This window comes from Sceloporus undulatus, chromosome 1 (assembly GCF_019175285.1).
Source record: "Sceloporus undulatus isolate JIND9_A2432 ecotype Alabama chromosome 1, SceUnd_v1.1, whole genome shotgun sequence".
NCBI lineage: Eukaryota > Metazoa > Chordata > Lepidosauria > Squamata > Phrynosomatidae > Sceloporus > Sceloporus undulatus.
In genome coordinates this window covers 61953499-61974283 of record NC_056522.1, presented here as the reverse complement: position 1 = coordinate 61974283, position 20785 = coordinate 61953499, and the positions used below count along the sequence as shown (strand labels likewise).

At 40.0% G+C, this 20785-nt stretch overlaps 1 protein-coding gene across 1 annotated transcript in view; it reads right to left on the bottom strand.

Annotated features, from left to right (window-relative positions):
- Positions 1-413: 413 nt before the first annotated feature.
- The window catches only part of SRD5A2 (steroid 5 alpha-reductase 2), a 45576-nt gene continuing 25204 nt past the window's right edge, over positions 414-20785 (bottom strand). Inside the window, 4 exon segments of the mRNA XM_042452415.1 lie at positions 414-3600; positions 5190-5340; positions 7167-7268; positions 10410-10573. Of these exon segments, the coding sequence (XP_042308349.1) occupies positions 3534-3600; positions 5190-5340; positions 7167-7268; positions 10410-10573 (484 nt within the window). The 3' untranslated portion in view covers positions 414-3533.

The following is a 20785-nucleotide window of genomic DNA, read 5'->3' as shown; positions in this document are numbered from 1 at the left end:
CTGTTTCAGCAAATGCCACCTTCCCTGCCACCCTTTACTCTAGCTGCACATCAAGCAGATATCTGAAGCTTCACTTATCACTGCATCCTTATGCCAGGGAAATGCTCCATTGCTGAATATCGGCTTATTGTGCAATTGTTAAATGCACAAGAGCTCTGCCTGAAAAAAATGATGACTGTTCTAGTTTCATCAGAGAAATTTTACCACTTTGTACTGAGGAGATGTTTAGGAAAGTCCTGTAATTCCAAATGTACAGAAAAATAACCCAATGTGTTGTCCTAATTCTAAACATGCCTTTGTATCATCATAGAAAGATAATTGTTCATAGATAGTAAAACCAGATACTGTAAATGTGTACAACACAGGAGAAAAGCAGGAATTAACAATTTAATAAGCAGTAGCAAAGTAGAATGTATAGCCTCAATATGGTTAAAGAGTCTTCAGAGTGTGGAAGTAATGGGATGAAAGTAATATAATCACTCATTGCATTTTTGGATGAGGGTCATTACTTTAAATATTTTAATGAAAAAGAGGCAAATATTAGGTTTTTTAAAATACATAATGAGTCACACTTATTTTTTTATTGCAGAAACTGTGTCTTTGCAAGATTGGGTAATTTTCCAGATGAAAAATTAAACACAGACAGCATCATTTTAATAATGCATTATGTTACATGACAGTCACAAGTAACATGTTGCTTGTAAAAATGACCAATGAGTAATACATTGCTTTTTGAAGTAAGAATTCAAACTCTGGAAATTCAGAAGGACAGAAGCATGTTTCCTTGCAGTAGCAGCTGGTGTCTTCTAGTGGAGCAGTAAATCCATTCCAGGTTTCACTCTGAAGAGCTAACAAAGTGCTCAATCCTGTCCTCAAAATAGGTTCAGGACCTTGAATATCTCAGCTGATGTTTGGACTAAAACCTGGAGCAGATTCACTGCCCAATTTACATGGCTGCCACTAACTGCCATTGCTTCCAACATATATGTGTTTTAGTGTTTTTAGCTGTCTTTAATCATGTTTTTAATAAAACATATTTAATTTTTTAAAATGTTTGGAAATTAATGTTTTAGCTAGACCTTTTAAAAATATTATAAACTGCCTTGAATCCCATTTTGGGAGAAAGGTGGGCTATAAATGAAATAAATAAATAAAATCCTTAAAGCAGTGATGGGAAACTTTTAGTCCTCCTGTGTTGTTGGACTCCCGTTCCTAAACAGAATGTGCAGATTGGTATTTCTTTCTCAGTTCTATGAACAGGAAGCAACTTATGCAGTGTTATGCTTAGTCAGTTCTAATCATGATTAACAGTTTGACATGCTAACTGATTTCCCAAGCCAAGTGAACTTTTCCTTTCTTTATAATGTGTTTTGTTGTATCTTAAAATATACGCCTATAGGGAAGAGCCTGCTTTATTTTATACAATGCCAAGTGATTTGTAGATGCTTTATTATATTTCATTATTATTATGGCTGAGCACATGATATGGTTTGTCTTTCAATATAAACAAAAGCATATGTTTTTTAAAAAAATCCCACAGCATTCGGAAGAGCTAGAGGATATCTTGAACAGATCATGAATAAACAGACCATAAACAAACATACACATCATATAATCTAAGATGCTATGACATTGTTCTGTTAAAACAGACTGCTAAACAAGCCTTTTAGCACAACTGTAGTCTGAGTTTGCAATAAGTTTTGCAATAATAAGTTTTGTTATATGAGTTCATAGTCAGTTCATGAACCATGTTTTACAAGGGAATGGCACGTCCAATTTAATTATTTGTGTGCTTTTGGAACACTACACCCATTCTTGATTCTAATTAGTTCCAATAACAACCCAGCTTTTGTGTGTGTGTGTGTGTGTGTATCCCACCATCAAGAGATCTTGGAATCAAACACTACTTTGTGGAATTATCTCTCGGTGTTTATGGGAAAGAACACAGGAGTTTAATAGTAGGGCTACAATTACCCCCACACTAATTTTTTTCCTTCCTGATAAAATTTTCTTAACTATAATGGCTCCTGCAGTGGCTGGTACAGACAGGCAGTGATAAAAGTACAGTCATTCTTCCAAAGCACACTCCTGACTGGCAATCTCTGTAATGAAGATGGGGGGGGGGGAATAACATGTTGAAGGGCAGCTGTACTTTATAACTTAAGGGCCAAACTTCATGTTTCCCATGATTTGCTTTTTCTCCTTTCAGGGTTGTCGTGCTTTCTAATGAAAAGCACCTTTGCAAAAATCATGGGTTGAGCAGACAACTAGAGGTAAGGGGAGGGGTTGGAGAAGCCTTCTTAACTTTTTCTTTTCCTATGATCTAGCCACTGAAAGTCCTCCAGTCCCTCGTTGTGATCCTGAGTAGTGGACAGGAGCAGTAACAACGAATGGTTCCAATCTCTGTGCATTCTGAATTTTAGTCCAAAGGAGAGATCCATGGTACTGAACCTATTTTGTGTATAGAATTCAGTACCAAGGAGAGTTCATTTAAAAGACAAGCAAAGCCTGGATTGGATTCAATGCTTGGCCAATATGGGATCAGCCAGCCACCACTTGACAGGTTTCTGACAGAAAGAAGTAGAATTCCTTTAGATTGGGTGAGTTGCCAATTCCTAACACTGCAAGTTGCAGAGGTATGGCTGCCAATTCCTAACACTGAATCTTGTCCAGACCACATCAGTCAAAGAACCCCGAATTGTGAATCCCAAAGATGGCTGCCTCTGAAGAGCCAGAACTTGGAGAAGGTACTGAATCCCAACACCCAAACAGAAGTGGGATTCTCGGAGCTGAACTCCAAAAAATGACCCCCCCTCCTCACAAGCTCTGTATTGTATCCCTTAAGAGGCCCCCATTCCCCGTGGCTTCCTCAGCAGTACAGACAAGGCACATGATGGGAGATGGCAAATGATAAGTTTCAGGCTCAAAGTCTATTATTTGAAGGTTTCCCATTCTTCAAGAACAGGGTGGAGCCTGGAAGGACAATATAAGGCCTCAAATGACTCTCTGTTGATGCAAAACATGAATGTGAAACTATCCAAGTTCTTGTGATCCCAGCTCAGCCTAAGAAGGCTAGATGTGTTTCCCTTCAGATCTATCCTAGAACACCATGATTTTCTATTTCTGGTCATCACAAGATTGCTTTTCCATCCAGTAGATAAAAGATGCAGAGATATAATTTCTTTCTCCCATAGTGAGGAAAGCAGTCACCAGGGGAGCAGAAGAATGGTGCAGTGGAAAAGAATTAAGTACCAAACCACACTGTTGATGCTGTAGATTTTTGTTTAAACAGTTGGAAAGAAAGTAACAGAACAGTCTATGGCTTCTAATTTGGCCCTAAGATACTATCCATTTGTGGTAAAGATATAATTATCTATATACAGCAAAAACTCAGAGCACATGGCAATATTACACAATGATAGATTATTTCCCTTTGAAATGTACAATGGCATGTTGCACTAAATAATAATGCTAAAAATAAAATAAGATAGTAAATTGACACTAAAAAAAAACAACTTCCAGATAATTGCCTTTCAGAAAATAAAAGGAATCAAGGCTTTTCTTGATCTTGGGTAGCAGGTGAAGGTCCTAACATAGTACCTGGAAGAAATGAGATACAACATAAAAATACAAATAGCCAATATTATATCATACAATAATTTTGTAAAAACTGTTTTAAGAAAGCTGAATTTCAGATTTCTATTATTTTGAAGAATCTGAGAATTTCTCAGATCTCTATTCTTTTCTTTGAAAAGATATCCAAAAATAAGGTATGACAAGAAACCTTCAGTGGGTTTTCATATTGAAGGAACTGAGGGTCAATACTAAGAGAACATCATTTTAGAGATTATACTAAACCACCTGATCATTAGGAGGGAGGAGGGATTTTCAAGAAAAAGTTTGGATGCGAAACCATGAAGCCCTTAGATGGTGAACCTTTTAGAGACCAAGTGCCCAATGGCATTTCAGCACCGGGTATTACCCAGTGCCAGGGGTGGGACTTCCGGGAGGGGGACAGGATTTTCGGGTGGGGGACTTCTGGGAGCAGGACTTCCCCGGAGACAGTTGAAGGTCTGGGGAGGCAACTGAAGGCTCGGGAGAGCAGGGCGAAGAGGAGGAACAGGCTCATAACATTTCCTGTTATGTTCGGGAAAGCTAAAAACATGCAACTGATAACTACCTGCTATTGACAATACATGCAAAAACATATGTAAATCTGTGCTTTTGCTACAGGGAAATAATGGCTTTAAGGATAGGAGGAGGAGCAATTTCAACAGAGAAAACTGAGTGGAAAGCAAAGGTCAGACCCCCTCTCCACCCCTGCTGTGTTTTCATTCCATATACCTGACTGGAAAATAATTAAAAGATACATATTCTCAACTGCTTCTCCACATATTCCACTTCTGAAACTGTTATTAATTTTTAAAAAATGTAATGAAAATTTAGTCACTTCCATCTCCATGCTATATATAGCTGGTCCCTATATACAGATACAGGCATACCTTAGTTAACTACGGCGCACTACAGACCGTCCTTAAAGGACGGTCTGGCAGTGGTGCCATTTATGCCGCTGGCAAGCCGCAGCAGCTATATAAAAGTGGCTTCTTTTTCCGGCACGCCAGTGACGCCGCAATGTGCCATTGGCACATTCGCGTTGTCACCTGGGTGCCGCAACATGCGGACACTAGGCGTCCGTCACATCAAAATGGCAGCACCCATGTGTATAGGGCACCACCATTTTTATACCCTCGTCATGTGTGAGGGGCGAGGGGTGTTTGAAATTTCCGCCCCTCGCATGTGACGGAGGCACCTCATAACGACCGTTTAATCTGACAAAGATGTTCGTTTTTACAAAGTCTTTTTATGCTCCATCCTCCTTTTCCTCCTTGTCTTCTACCTAGCATTGGCACTGGGATTATGGTGATGGAGCGTGAAGCAACTAGAGGCTTTGTAAATGAAGTATTCCTGTAATTCCCAGGAATGCATCTGCTTTATTAATTTAGGTATACATGTAATGTGAAGCAATGTGAAACTTCTCTCTTTGTAATCTGATTTGTGACAACCAGTTCTCCCATGAACTGTGTATTCATCTCTTGATCAAATAGTGAATGCTGAACCAGTCTTAAGTAATAATTATCTTCCTAGGCAGGAAGTATGAAAACAAGAAAAGACAGAAATCATCTGAATACCTGTGGTGGTGGTAAGCACGTGGCCCAATGCAGCAGAGTGTAAAAAGAGCAAAGGCAAAGGCAGGTAGGGACCAGGTTGCTATAGCATAGCCAAACCATTCTATTATCTCACCAAAGAAATTTGCTCCTGATACATACGCAAAGAGTCCTCCTGCATGAAAGAGAACTTGTATGAGCACATTTAAACAGTAAAAGCTGATTCTCATATCTTTTAACCTTTTAGAAGGTTATCAGTTGGACATGCAAGGACCATAGGCAATTCATGGCCAGAGAAGGGGGAACACCCTACCCCATCATTTCAGGGTGAAAAACATACCCTGGACAATGAGCTGTCACTGGCTAAGAGACTGATTCAGCTCCTTTGAACACTAAGCCAAATCAGGGCAAAGTGTCCGGGTGGCTCCATCCTTTGAATTTTAAAAAAAAACCATGTTATATGAAAAATTGTATACTACTTTTTAACTGTAATTGTTCACTATAGTAAGATCAGATTCACAGACTGATCACATCGACAGAACCAAGATACCAGTTCCTGTCTGTAGTAGATAGCAAACAATGGCATAAAATGGCTTCTTGTTCTGCTCCTCTCCAGGTCTGGAAGCTTTTCAGAAGCATCTGCCTGGCCCCACTTTTACAGCAGATTCTGCTCCAAACAGACCATCTTTTTAGCTATCCAGAATAGAACTGCTGAGGACAATATCTATGGAGAAAGGTGCTGTAAAGTGTTCTTACCCAACCCCTTTTGTTAGGCCAGTGGTAGTAGAGGTCAAGGGGAAGCAATGTTTGGGCTTCAGTACTAGGCAAAAGGACTAATTTGAAGAGTATAACTACCTTGAACAACAGTAGTGGAAAATTAACACAAGAGAGAAGTTTATTATCTGAAAACTGCAGACAGACACAAACCAAGTAGACATGCCAGAGAATAAATTTAGCTTTCTCAAAGAAAGGGAGACTTAGGCTTTGTGTGGTGTTTTTACTTTTTGATTAGAACCCAGAGATCCAACAACTGGAGCTAGATGCAAAATAACAGCTTAGGCAGGCAGACAATCTGGACTGGAAAAACAAGGAAGTAACTGGTTTTGTTGCTGTCCATTCTGATGATGAAGATGATAATTTACCACTTTGAAATCTACATTATGTTTTTGAAGTATCCTAAAGTATTTCAAAGGAAATCCCAGCATTTACAAGTACTTCTTTTCCCACTCTCCTCGTCAGTTTAAATTGACCCAACACTTCCTAAAATGAAATGTGCCTGTCCATGGCTGGCTGACACTGTTGTCGAAAAACTAGTTAAGGTTACCTGGACAGGAGATTCAACAGAGATAAGAGAGGGAAAGAGGAATACTGACAATCAAAGAGAATGATCCCAATGCTTAACTAGTGCCAAAATACTTTTAACGCTTTGATACCTGAATAATAATTAAAAAGGGCTCAGTTGAAAATTTATAAAATTCAATTTCTGAAACAATTTCTGAGTCTAGATGTGACCTGTGATCAGTCAGAGCAGAAAGAACTCAAGGGAGGGGGAGGGATGGAGGGAAACCCAGGATCATGAAGAACATTTGGATGCAAAACCATGAGTAAACAGGAAAAGTCAAAACAAAAAGAACTGGAAAATCTAAATACTTCCAGAGACTTTTTGCCTTCTGGAAAAGCACATTAAGAATTAAGATACAGGTCAGAGTTTGGAAAAAATATTTTTGGACTATAACGTCCAGAATCCCTCAACCAGCATGACGTCATGATTAAAGTGGACTTATCCCAGGAAGACCCAAGAATGCTCCAGCAACAAATCATTCACAGGGAAATCCCAGGAATGATTTGTTTCTGGAGCATTCTTGGTTCTTCCCAGGATAAGTCCTCTTTAATCGTGATGTGTGGGAAAATCTTTCCTGCAATTGCACAAATGTCCCAGGAAAATGCCCTTTAAATGCCTGATTTCCCCCCATGTGATAAAATCCTTGGAAAAGAACCTACCTTGTGGAATTTTGTATGTGAACTCTCCAGGTTTTCTTAGTTGGCGTAGAAGGTGATCACTATGGATATTGATTCCTATGCCAAACAGAAACAACAAGAGGCCTAAAGAAAGAAAATGAGGTGTTTATACTTTGGGTGGCCACCTGCTTTAATGTCTACGTTTAAAGAGTTATTTTTGTTAAGCATAATTAGAACATCCTGGCCACACTCATCCTTCAGGCTATCCTTGGCCTCCCAGGAAGGATATGGGAACACAGCAACATGGCACTGTACTTCATCCAGAGAAGGAACAGTAACAGGGTGTTGCTTCACCATTCACTTCTAGGACAAATACATACTAGAACTAGAATTAAATGTAGATTGTTTTAATATGTGTTAATATGTGTACACCTTCTTTGCTCTTTTAACTGATGTGGGTTCAATGTGGATTGTTTTAATATGTTTTGATATGTGTACATCTTGTTTGTTCTTTTAATTGATGTGTGTTTTAATCAATGTCTTTTTAACCAGATTATCTGTTAATTGTTGTTGTTCCCAACCTCGATCCATGGGAAGAGGCAGGTAAGAAATTGTTGTTGTTGTAGCCTGGATCCACCCATTGGTGAAAGAAGTTGCTACTACTTTCTTCATTCCCCCTCCTTTCCTTGTTGCTTTTGTGCTGTGTTGGTTAAATTGGATGCCTATGCTCAGGAGGTATCTTATTGTTCAATATCTGTCCAGGATCTAGTGGAATTTAGGCACTTTACCACCACTGCCACCTATGAACTGCTTACATTCTAACACTAAAAATAAGAGGAAGCAGCAGCAGCAGCATCACCCTGAAGAGGTATACGATAGACAATGAACACCCATATTGTATAAATACAATAAATAAAATAAAACAATGTAGTGTGTGCCTGATGAACTCCTGCCTGGATTTTCATGCCATTATCAATATGCAATTGACAGAGACATAAGAGAGAGAAGCTTCTCAGTGCTGCTCCCAAGCCTAGAAACTACCTGTCACAAGAGGCCATGGTTTCACTTGCTTCATTTCTCTTGTCCTTCTGTATTTTCATTCAGCCAGCTTTTTAGCACAGAATCATAGATTCATAGAGTTGGATGAGACCATGTACACTGGTGTCTTCCAGAAATGATTTTAACTGTGAAATTCTCCCACTTATTTATTTATCAATATGCAATTGACATATGTGCATTGTTTTGACTGCATGCATTGTAATTGTACTCAGTGAGTTTTAGTATTTTGAGTATAGTTTTTTTAAATCTGTATTTTATTTTTAGCCACCTTAAGTTCAGCTTTCAATGGAAAGGTAAGGTATAAATTAAATAAGGAAATAAATATACCTTTTAATAAAAAGTGAATATTGAAAACTTGTGAATGAAGAGGTACTGTGGCATCAAGAGACCAGATCATATCTGGAATGTTTGTATTTCAAATCAGAAACACTAAGGAATATAAACAAATGACTGTCTTATCTAGTATTCCACAATCCGAAATACTCTAAAATCCAAAATTGAGATCATGACACCTTTGCTTTCTGATTGTTCAGTGTACTACACAAACCTTATTTCGTGCACAAAATTATTTAAAATATTGTATAAAATTACGTTCAGGCTATATATAAGGTGTATATGAAATGTAAGTGAATTTTGTGTTTAGTCTTGTGCCCCACTTCCAAGGTATCTGATTATGTATATGTGAATGTTCCAAAATCTGAAAAAATCCAACATCCAAACTCCTCTGGTCTCAAGCATTTTGGATAAGGGATACTCAACCTGTACATGTGCACAGCATATGTAATATATAGGGCTTGAGATACAGTAGGGAGCAAGCAAAGGTGAAAAAATTGTGAGTCACTTTTATATGAACACTATGAACACTACAACATAAATATGAATAAACTTTGAATATCTAGTTGAGTATTAAAGCATGAATAATAAATAAATATCTATCCACACTAAATAAATAAATGTATGTTTCTGCATGTCTTCAAGTCACGTTTCAATTTATGGGTGGTCTTATGAATTCCATAAGGTTTTCCTAGGCAAGGAATCCTTAGATGGGATTTTGCTAGTTCCTTCCTTGAAATATAGCCTACTCCCATCCAAATACTAACCATGGCTTACTCTGCTTAACTTCCAAGATCAAACAAGATCTGGCACATTTATGGTATTACTCTCCACTAAATATTAATAAAATATGAGAAATATATCCCCCTTAGCCATAGAAGTGACCTTGGGAATGTCAGACTCAGTTTAAGGCTGTTGCCACACTTAGGAATTAAAGCAGTTTGAGACCTCCCTTTAGGTGTTGTGGTGCCATCCTATGGAATCCTGAGATTTGAAGTTTGTTGTGGTACTAGAGCTCTCTGACAGAAGGCTACATATTTTATAAAACTACAAATCCCAGAATTCCATAACATTGAGCCATGGCAATTAATGCAGTGTCACACGGCATTAATTCTGCAGTTTAGATGTAGCCTTAGAGGAAGGCAATGTCAATGGTAAACCTCTTCTGAACAGATCTTGCCAAACAAATCCTAGGAGAAGGTTATTCTAAGTCGGAGTCAACTGGAAGGCACATAACAATAGATATATAGTTGTTTTGCTCCTTAATTATAGAACAGCAAGTGTTTTTGGAATGAAAAGGAAGGAAAGAAGAAGGTATTAGGAGTCTTGTGGCACTTGTAAGTCTAACTATTTTAAATTCCATTTCCTCAGTTGTACTTATAGAATACAATATTCAAGCTTCCAGTATAAATGAAAAGTTACAAGGTGTAACTATGGAATGGAACTTATGGATATAAAAGGAATTGCCTAATTCAGAAAACACCAGGCCTTCATCTGACTTTGAGTTCACTCCTAAAGCATCTTTTGTACTGGAGTAAAAGGGTGAGCGAGGAGAGACATAACATAGAAGAAATCATGAAGCTGCTGCAAGAAGCAAATTCTTAAATAACTGTTTGCTTGAAATGCACAAATAACTCCCTCTAATGGTTGGACTTTTTCAATACAAATGTATATATTTTATTTTAGTATGTTGCAATATAAACAAAAATCTTTGGGTATTATAATGGCTAAAGATTTTGCAAAAATGTTCTTTTTTGTTGTTGTTACTCAAACTCTTGTCTTGACATTTAAACAAATAATGTACTTGCCCCCCTTGTGATTACACACTTAGATGTGACACTTCTGGCAGAGCTCAAAATGGCTAGATGTTTGATATCACACAACTATAATTACCTGAAGTAAATCTTAAGTTGTTGCACCAGTCATCAGGGTATTCAGCACAGTAAATCATGTAGTAACCTTGAAGGAAACCATTATAGGTACAGAACAGCGCACCAAAATACAGCATCTTCAATGGGAAGGGCCTGCCTCTTGTCAGGAATGAATAAATGAATGTCCTGAGGTAAAGAAAAATACACATACATGCACACAACATCAGACATCTGGAATACCAATTATTACAGTTATTCTGTAACAAAATTATAGGAATACAACATAATGATAAGAACATTATAACTGTTCTAATTACAGTGGAGGCAATGATCCTGATTGTACTAGCAGGCTGCCAGGAATTCCCATTTTCAGGCAAAACATTATCACTTTGCTATGACTTCATCCACTTCAGCTTCACTTCTGCTAACAGGATAGACAGTGATAGAGTATATGTTTGATGATGTATGCATCTCCAATCAACATTCCTCACCTATCAATGGGGAAACAGCTGATAGCAGTTAGTGGGAACCCACATACACATCTGGACAGATTGCACAGCATGGATGGGCTATGAGCCTCACCCTGAAATGGCAGGGGAAGTGTCCTCTGAACTTGGAACATGATGTTCCACAGATACCTATATTTATTTGCAAAGACCTTCCATGTAACCAGGTTATATAAAGCAGCACTGGAGAGTTTGCATCAGCATCCCTCAACCTGACACCATTTAGAGCATCTGGATTACAACTCTCATATCCTCTCATCCAATCCAACACACATGGAGTAGGCCAGGTTGGATTCTGTATATCAAACCATTTGTTAACACTGAGCTCTTAATAACCCCAATGAAATAGTTGTGATCTGTCAGGAGAAAATATTTATATTGATGCAGTCACAGATCTTCAAGGTTTATTTGTCATCATGTCAGGCTTGGCTTAATGACAATCCTATAAATGTGAGATCTCCAAGAGCCCCAGTCATTCACAGTCCTGCTCAAGTTTTCAAACTCAGGACTGTGGCTCTCTTGATTGAGTCATTCCATCTGTATTGTGGTATTCCTCTTATCCTACTGCCCTCCATATTCTCTGTGCCACAATCTGTTCCTGGTCTTGGTTTTGCAGAAATAATGTACAGTGGTACCCCGGGTTACGAAATTAATTCGTTCCGCGGTTAATTTCGTAACCCGAAATACCTTCGTAAGCCGAATTCCCATAGGCGCTAATGGAAAAATAGCTCTCTGCTGCCCTCCGGTGGCGGAAAATAGCGCCGCGGTTTTTTCGTAACCCGAAGAAACCTTCGTAAGCCGAAGCAATAAATCCCTATGGGATTTTTTCGTATCCCGAAAAATTCGTAACCCGGCGCATTCGTATCCCGGGGTACCACTGTAGCTTCTTCATCTCCTGCTTCCAATTACGCAATCTATCTGATTACTATACTGGCCATCCAGTGACATCCATGTATACATCCATCTGTTTGGTTGTATGAAGAATGTGTTTGAATGAGCAAACTGTTGGGCCCATTAAATTTGGTAAGTTGCTCTCCTGCTTCACTTCTTGATCCTAAGCCAAATTCTCCAACAATTTTTGCTCTTTTCCTACTTTTGCCTTCCAATCACCAATTTCTTGTTGTGGGGGTGTGATCAATTTCGTCCTGGATGCCAGCTCAGAATCATTCAACTTCTTTCTTTTCTGCCCCTGTAGATGGAACATGAACTTGGATTATTGTTATACTGATATGTTTTCTCTGAAATCATATTGATATTGTATCGTCAAACTTTGCATTATATTCTGAGTGCTTTTGCTACGTCTCACCTCAATATTAATGTCACCCATTCTTAACTAGGTATCTTTGAGGTAACCAATGCAAATTATTAATTTTATTTACAAGCACCTGGGAGAAGGAGCAGCACGAAAGAAAAAAAAAGAATGACGGGTAAGTGAAACAGAAGAGAGCGGGAGAGAAAGTGCACAGTGTTGTGGGTGGAATGTAAGGAAAATGTGTTTCCATTGATTTTGAAACTTAGTATTTCTGCTACTGGTGTAAAACAAGTGAGGTAGATGGGTTTTCTGGCATGAACACAATCATAAATAACATTTTGCTTTTAAAGACAGGAAGTCAAAAACAGGCCAGTATCATGCTAAGGCACAGGTAAAGAGATTACTTGAATGTGGCTCCATTAACTATTTCAAATGTGTGATCTGACAGAGGGGATGGCACTGTATCAACATCAGTATATTAAAAAGCTGTCAAACTAACATTTTATACAGCAGTGAAGGAAACATCAGATTTAACAAGGCAAACAACTTGGCAGCTTTCAAAAGGAAAATGATCAGTTCCCAGACCAAAGGGAGCAGGGTCTCTGCCAGAACAACAGTGACTAAGTAGGCTGCCAAGAAAAGAACAAATTGGTTTGTAGAATTGTTAGGAAGGATCGAATTAGGGGAATTTTAGTTAGCTCAAATACGAGAGGCGTGTCCTAACAACGCACGCACAGGATCGTGTCCCTATGTGTATACCAGAGGTCGCCTAGTCCACTCCCAAGAGAAAGAGACTAGAATGCCAATGAGTTGCAATTAAAATATGAACATTTATTAAAGCCACACAACAAAAGGGATCACACACACACACATTCAATGCTATAGCAAGGGAGGGGTGAGTTCGGGGAGTAAAGGAAGGAAGAGAGAGGCACCGTTGGGAATATTTACCTTAGACGTCTTCTCCAAGGAACTGGATGAGATGTAGGATGGATAGTGGATCACGGCCGTGGGATCAGGGAAAGGAAAGAGCGGCTGCGGTGGCTTAGGAGCTGGGTTCCGGCGGGCAAAGCTAACTTAGAGGCCCAGTGACAGTGAGCTTGGTTTCGCTCAAGTGATTTCAACAGAGCAGGATGCTCTAGGAACTCAGGCTCAGAACTGGAAGCTCAACAAACCCACTGGAGGGCTGGAAATTGGGACCTTATATAGGGCTAAACCTATCCTCAGGCTACGGCTGCTTGTTGGGACAAAGGCGTTGATTGCTTATCTTTGTCTAAGCTGAGCTTTTACACAATGGTTGCACAATGCAAGAGGTCTGCCACTTTTCAGGAGAGCAGATACCTTGATGGCTGAGCCATTAAGTTAATCACTGGCTCATTAGTGAGGAAGCCATATCTATTGTCTTCCTTGCAGAGGGTCTGCGAATCTGGTTTAGAAACTCCCAAAACTTCCTCTTACAGGTTTGAATCTACCTTTTTCTGAGACCATGCCTTAGCTGGCTACGTGGTCTGCTCGCCTTTAGGTTAATGGCGGCTTGCTGTGGGGTCAGTCAGGGGTCATGGCTTCAGACCGCATGGCACCCAAAATTTTATATAAATTCATACTCGGTAACAGAATGAAATGCCTGGAAGATTGTCCAAATAGGAATAATCAACTGTCCACCTCCACAGACCTCCTTGTATATCTCATCAGGGCATTATGCACATCCCAGTTCTTAGGGCACTGAGTAGTTGCAAGAGTCCAGCAATTGTCTTGGCTTGTTTTTCTGTCAAAGGAGGTTATGGGAGGGTGGGTTATTGGCACATCACAAAATGTGCTCATTTGCAAATATACAAGCTGAACACAAGTAACAGTACTTCTGAAAACTCCAACAAATAACCAAGGTCTTCTGCTCCCACTTCAAGTCCCTAAGGAGACAGCTTCACTTTAAAATGCTTATAGAGCTCACAATCAACTCTGTGTGTCTACCTCTATTTCTCAAAACCACAGCCTGTTGTTCTTCTCGGACATGTTTCACACACACCTGGCCTCCTTAAGATGTGGGGGGGGGGGTTTTGCAAATGAAGATCCAGGAGAGTCATGTTTTTTGAGCATCACCTAACCTTCTTAGCTGCAAGGAAGATTCATTACCAGACTATCCCAAACTAGCCACAGGCCTCTGTGGCAGGTATTACCTTATTGTAACCCATACCTTACTCAGAGAACCCATTACTAGAAACAGAAGAATTAGCAACACTGGATGGGAGATTAAGAAGTTCTTGTTCAAAAGAGTAACTTTTCCAAACTTGGCCTATTACATTATAACCCCCCCCCCTTTTTTTTTGTTAAAATAATGTGCTGTTTCATCGCATCACTACTATAAAAAAATAACAGCTTTTCTAGTGAAAGACAGTAAATGAACAAATTGATAAAGACCTTGAAAATCCCGATGATGGAAACCACATGTTGAAAGAAAAAGAAATCTCCCTGAACCAAATTTTTACTGACTCAGAAAGATTCCCACTCAGACTCAATTTGCAATAAAAGAAGGCAAGGTTCATTCACATCAAAATCCCTCCAATTCTTCTTCTTCTTCTTCTTCTGTACTTACAGACAACAGTTGGAATTCTCAATCTAGATACTTTCCCCAGTCCTGATACTTTGTAAAACTTAAAGGTTTTGCTTGTCATTAACATGTTAAAGCAAATAGGTCTGAATTCTACTGAGTGTCATTGTTACAGTAAGATACATTTCTTTGTTCCCTTTAAAAGAAAACAGTCACCATGCCAACAAACACTTTCTCTTGCTAACCCTGAAACGTTTACCCAGAAAACATCAGCAGTTAAAATCCTTTGTAAAGTTACATTTCTAGTGAACTTTAAAAGCTTATACTTCCTTTTGAGAAATAGCTTGAAGCAAAAACTCTAAGTTTGCCGCCTCTGCTATTAGCAGCAAATATCAGAACAATTTGCAATTAAAAGTCTGTGAGAACAGATGATTTAAAAAGAAAAACAGACCCTTAAATGCAGCCACAGATGGAACCAGCCTTGTCTCTCTTGGGAGCAAATTCTACAAGCAGGGGTCAACACAGAGAAGGCCCCATGTCTACAGATGACCAGTCATATTGATAAATGTAGCAGGCCTGTGATACAAGGCTTCTGAAGATTATCTTCAAACAATTTTCCTAATAATTGCTGCTTTTCTGGCAGTTTTTTCTACAACTTTCCCTTCCAGCTTTTAATACAGCCTCTTTTCTACCATGGGTGTTCACAAGATGAAGAAATTTATCAAGATCGCCAAAAAATGAAGCGAGCTGCTCAATGGCTAGAGTGCAACTGGCAGAGACATCACAGCTTATCTGACAAGACTCTCCTTCATTCTTATGGAGTGGCAATTAATGCAGCAAAGAATTCGTTTATGCTGCTCGTATTGCGTCAGCACAGTCTCATCTAGCAGAGCTGTTCAGGATGGTTAAAGAGTTAACCCAACAACCTCCCACCCTGAACCCACTTTTAGAACCAACTAAAGCCTCCTGTGACTTATTCAATGACTTTTTTCCAGACAAAATCTCTCAGATAAGAGCTGATCTCGATGCCGGTACTATAACAGAAACTATGAGAGAGGCGTTCAGCGACTCCATGGACTGTGTTAGTCTGGATCATTTTGAGCTTGTGAATACTGATGAAATGGACAAGCTGCTTGGAAGTGTAAGGAAAATGAATTGCCCTCTAGATCCCTGTCCATCTTGGCTGACCACCCAGGAAGGGGATGCAGTATTAACCTTACTTCAACTCATTATCAATGCATCCCTCAGGGAGGGGATATTTCATCTAAACTTGAACAAGCAGTGGTTAAACCACTCTTGAAAAAACCTTCCCTTGATCCCCTGATTAGAAACAACTATAGACTGGTCTTCCTGTTACCATTCTTGGGCAAGGTGATCAAGAGGGCAGTTGCCTTCCAACTCCAGGCTGTCTTGGATGAAGCCAATTAGCTTCCGGGTGCAATACAAAGTGCTGGTCATTACCTTTAAAGCCCTACATGGCTTGGGCCCAAGTTACTTAAGGGGAACACCTCTCCCTACATAATCCGCCCTGCACTCTTAGAAACTGAGGGAAGAAATTGCTGGAATACACAAAAACCAGACTGGTCACTACTTCCCACAAAGCATTTACAGCCGCGGCCCTTAAATTATGGAATAACTTACCGGAAGACATCCGTCTTACCACCACACTAGAAGCTTATAAGAAGGCATTAAAGATGGATCTCTTCCAGCGGGCATACCTACCCAACCTGTTATAGTTAAATATTCCCACTCCAATTTGATAATGTGGAAACAGACAATGATTTGGATGTTTTAATTCACCTACAGCAACACTGCTGGCTGATTAGTATTGTATGTATTGTTAAATAATACTGTTTTTATTCTATTGTGTGTTTTGTATTGTTGATACTGTTGTGATCCTGCCTCGATCCGCAGGGAGAGGCGGGAAATAGAAATAAATTATTATTATATTATTATATCCATGCTATAGCTTGTTTTCTCTTTGCTGCATTTCATTTGCATTCTCGTGCTCTAGTCTAGTTCCTGCACAATGTTTTCCCATACCTAGGTCTTCTGCTTCTGTCAGACTTCTAGACAGTCAAAGCTTCCTAATTCTCTGCCACTCACTGTATATTTCCATAGCTCAAGCCTATCATCTGGTCATCTACTAGTCTACAGTCACCCTTACCTGGGTACTCTACAGTTACAATTTTATATCATTACCCATTAGGGATGTCAGATCTCAGAGGCTGGGCCCGAGTCTCCACCTTACAAGGGTCATCTCCATATGGGAGATGAGGGTGCAAATTCTCCAGTTTGGTGGGCTCAGATTTGGACAACAGGAAATATCCAGCCCAGATTGTAGAGCAGGGGCTTGCTAGAATTTGCACAGGTTGATTTGTTACTAGAACTTGCAAAGATTCTCCAAAACTAACAAAATGAATTTCAAAAGGGAGAAATATAAGTTACTACACTTAGGCAGAAAAAAAAATGAAATGCACAGATATAGGATGGGTGACACTGGACTTGACAACAGTACACGTGAAAGGGATCTGGAAATCTTAGTAGATCATAATAACCTGAACATGAGTCAATACTGTGATGCATCAACTAAGAAAAAAACATTGTGATTCTAGGTTGCATCAACTGGAGTACAGTGTGTAGACTTAGGGAAGTAATAGTACCACTCTATTCTGCCTTGGAATAATGTATGGGCACCACAATTTAGAAAGGATATTGATAAACTGGAGTGTATCTAGAGGAGGGAAAACAAAATGGTGAAGAGTCTGGAAGCCATGCCCCATGAGAAGCAGCTTAGGGAGCTCAGTATATTTAACCTGGGGAGGAGAAGGCTAACGTGATAGACACGTTTAAATATTTGAAAGGATGTCATATGGAAGAAGGAGCCAGATTGTTTTTTGCTCCTCTAAAGACTAGGATACAGAGCAGTAGATTCAAACTACAGCTGGCACTCTGTTTTTCCTGGGGATCCATTCCAGACCCCCCCATGAAAATGGAGACTTGCCAATATTCAAGCCCAATAGGCTTGAATAGAACATGTGTCTGTGAGTGCGCGCATGGGCGTGCCCCATTGAATTTAACGGAGGTTGCCCCTCCATGAATATTCAAGACTGCGGATCTCAAGTTTGTGAGAATGGAGGGGCAAGAAAACAGATTCCATGAAAACTTTAGAAAGAACGTCCTGATGGTAAGAGCTGTTCAACAATGAGATATGCTTCCTTGGAGTGTGGTTGTCTCCTTCTTTTGGAGGTTTTTAAATAAAGGCTGGATAGCCATCTTTTGGGGGTGCTTTGGTTGTATTCCTGCATGGCAGGGGGTTGGACTGGATGGCCCTTGGGGTCTCTTCCAACTCTATGCTTCTATGATTCCAGGGGTCTATTTAATTACTTAATTAGCATCCTCCTTCCCTCTCAGTCATTGTGGTGCCTGGGCTCACTCCTCCTCCTCTGCTTCATCCACCTTCTGGCTAGAAGCAATCAGGCTAGATTAAATTCCTTATCCCATCTCCCTAAGTGAGAAGGAATAATCCTCTGTTTCACCTTGATCCAGGAACAGCCCCTTTCACTAAGATTTCTACCTTAATTTCCAAACAGGAAAAAAACGTTCTGTGACTCTGTGTGTTTGAATGACAAACTGTGAGCAACTGTGTCTGGTACTTAATATCAAGGGCCATTCCTAGCCCTCTTGGCCTGGAAACCTCAGGGCTTGAGAGAATCCTGAACTGGCATCCTTTCTCCAATCCCTTGCAGTTTCTGATAATGCAGAGCTCTCACTTTCACTCACAGAGGCTCCAGAGTACAGAAAAGCTCTTGTTGATCTACAACTCTTAGAATCACCCAGCCACCAGAGCTCTTGTCCATGCTGGCTGCAAGAATATGGCAATTGTATTAAAATTAAAATAATTTCCCCAGGATTAGCCAGCTTCTTTACCGAACCCTTATAAAACAATTGGTCCTTGATTCTAGGCATGGGTTTTTGCTTCAAGTTGTTGGCTTTGCAGCTTTGACTCAGGGGTTGTCCGCATGGGCCAAGAGGCTTGGGTTGTCCCCAGCCTTGCATCTTCAAATTCAGATGATGTAGGTCAAAACTTCCAGGGCAGGACTGGGTCAATCCTGCCAGACCAGATGTGGATCTAGAGGATCCAGCCTGATCCCAGGGTAAGCAACCTTTACCTCAGGGTAAAATACCCCTGGCTTTGCACGGAGTTTCCTAGAAACTCCATAGCAAAACCTGTCTGTTTACACCACCTGCCACACACGCTCCTTACCTTGTTGGCTATCACTTTCACTCATAGTCTCCCCATCACCATATCTGATGGGGAAACATGATACTCATTTTTACAGATGTGATGATGGAGGAGACTTCTGAGTGAAAGCGACAAGTAAGGAGCGTGTGCCAATTGTGAGGCCTGGGTTGAAGCATGGACCAGTGTGAATACCTACCCATGCCTGCTCCAGCCCAGGGACCAACCTGCTGCTTTCTAGGCCTTTTCAAACCTCCCCTCAGTACCATCTATAAGGTTCTCCTTTCTCCCCAATGGCTCATCACATTGGACAATTGCCACTTTCATTAAAATGTAACTGTACTTCCTCACACATTTGACCCTTTGTTATCTGAGAAGAAGGCTCTGATAAATGCATTGACTCCCATTTACCACAAAAGTCTTAACAAAACCAAGGCGGGTTACAAACCGCCATAAAATACGTATTGACTACGTATTAGGGTTAGGAAGGGGCAGTGCTTCCGCACCCCCTAACCCTAGTACGTAGTCAATACGTATAATATGGCAGCGGCCGTTCCACACGGCTGCCGCCATATTGACATAGCAGACGCTGTGCGTCCGCACGTCACGCGGCGCTTATGATGTCGCGAGTGCGCCATTGGCGCCTCACGTCGTCATAACCGCACCACAGGAAGAAGCTCCATTATACAATATTTTAAATAATTTTGTGCATGAAACAAAGTTTCTGTAGTACACTGAACAATCAGAAAGCAAAGGTTCACTATCTCAGCCATCCCATGAAAAAAGCTTTAGTTTTTGGTGTATTTTGGAATTCTGGATAAGGGAAACTCAACCTGTACTGAAATTTAATTTGCTGGAATAGTTAGTCACTTTCTTCTTCCTCATGAATCTATGCAGATATCTGGTTTAATAATGAACTCAATGAAAGAACCTAATTTTCCCATCTGCCCACATTGACTTACAAGCCAATTTCTTTCTTTCAGTTAGTCTCAAAGGTGCTACAAGATCTCTCAATGAATAGAAAGGTTAAGAAATATTTTTTTTTACAGATTTCACATATCATATGCAACAGATAATATTTTGGGCAAAATGCCATTTTATTTTTGATCCCTGACAGTTAATTGTATGCCAGAGAATAATCATTCACATCCAGTTTCTCTTCCAAGAGTTAGAATAGCAGCAGATCACACCAGGCTATCTAGAATGTTAATAAAATCTGTTTCAGCCTATCCAGCCAGTTTATCCAGATACACCCACCTCTGTCTAGTAAACCAAGTGCATCAAATTTTGATTGTTAATGACTTCACTGTTGTTGTTAGCTGCCTTCAAGTTGACTTTGATTCATGGCAACCCTGTAAATGAGACATTTCCAAGCCCTGCTGTCTTCCACGGCTCTGCTTAGGGCCTGCAGATCTTGCAGGCTAGGATTGTGGCCTCCCAAATTGAGTCTATCCATCTAGTATGCAGTCTTCCTCTTTTCCTACTGTATTCTAGTATTGTTGTCTCTTTTTAGTGAAATATGCCTTCTCATGATGTGGCTGAAGTACAACAACCTCCATTTACTCATAATGGTTTCCAGGGAAAGGTGAGGTTTGATCTGTTCTAGGAACCATTTGTTTGTCTTTTTGGCAATATCCTCAGCACTCTTCTTCAGTACCGCATGTCAAATGCCTTGCTTTTCTTTATATCAGCTTTCTTCACTGTTCAGCTCTCTCATCCATACATAGTGATGGGAAATACTATGGCTTGGACAATTCTGACTTTAGTGTTCAGTTCTAATATATCTTTGCACTTAAGGATCTTGTCTAGTTCTTTCATAGCTGCCCTTCCCAGTCCTAGTCTTCTTCTGATTTCT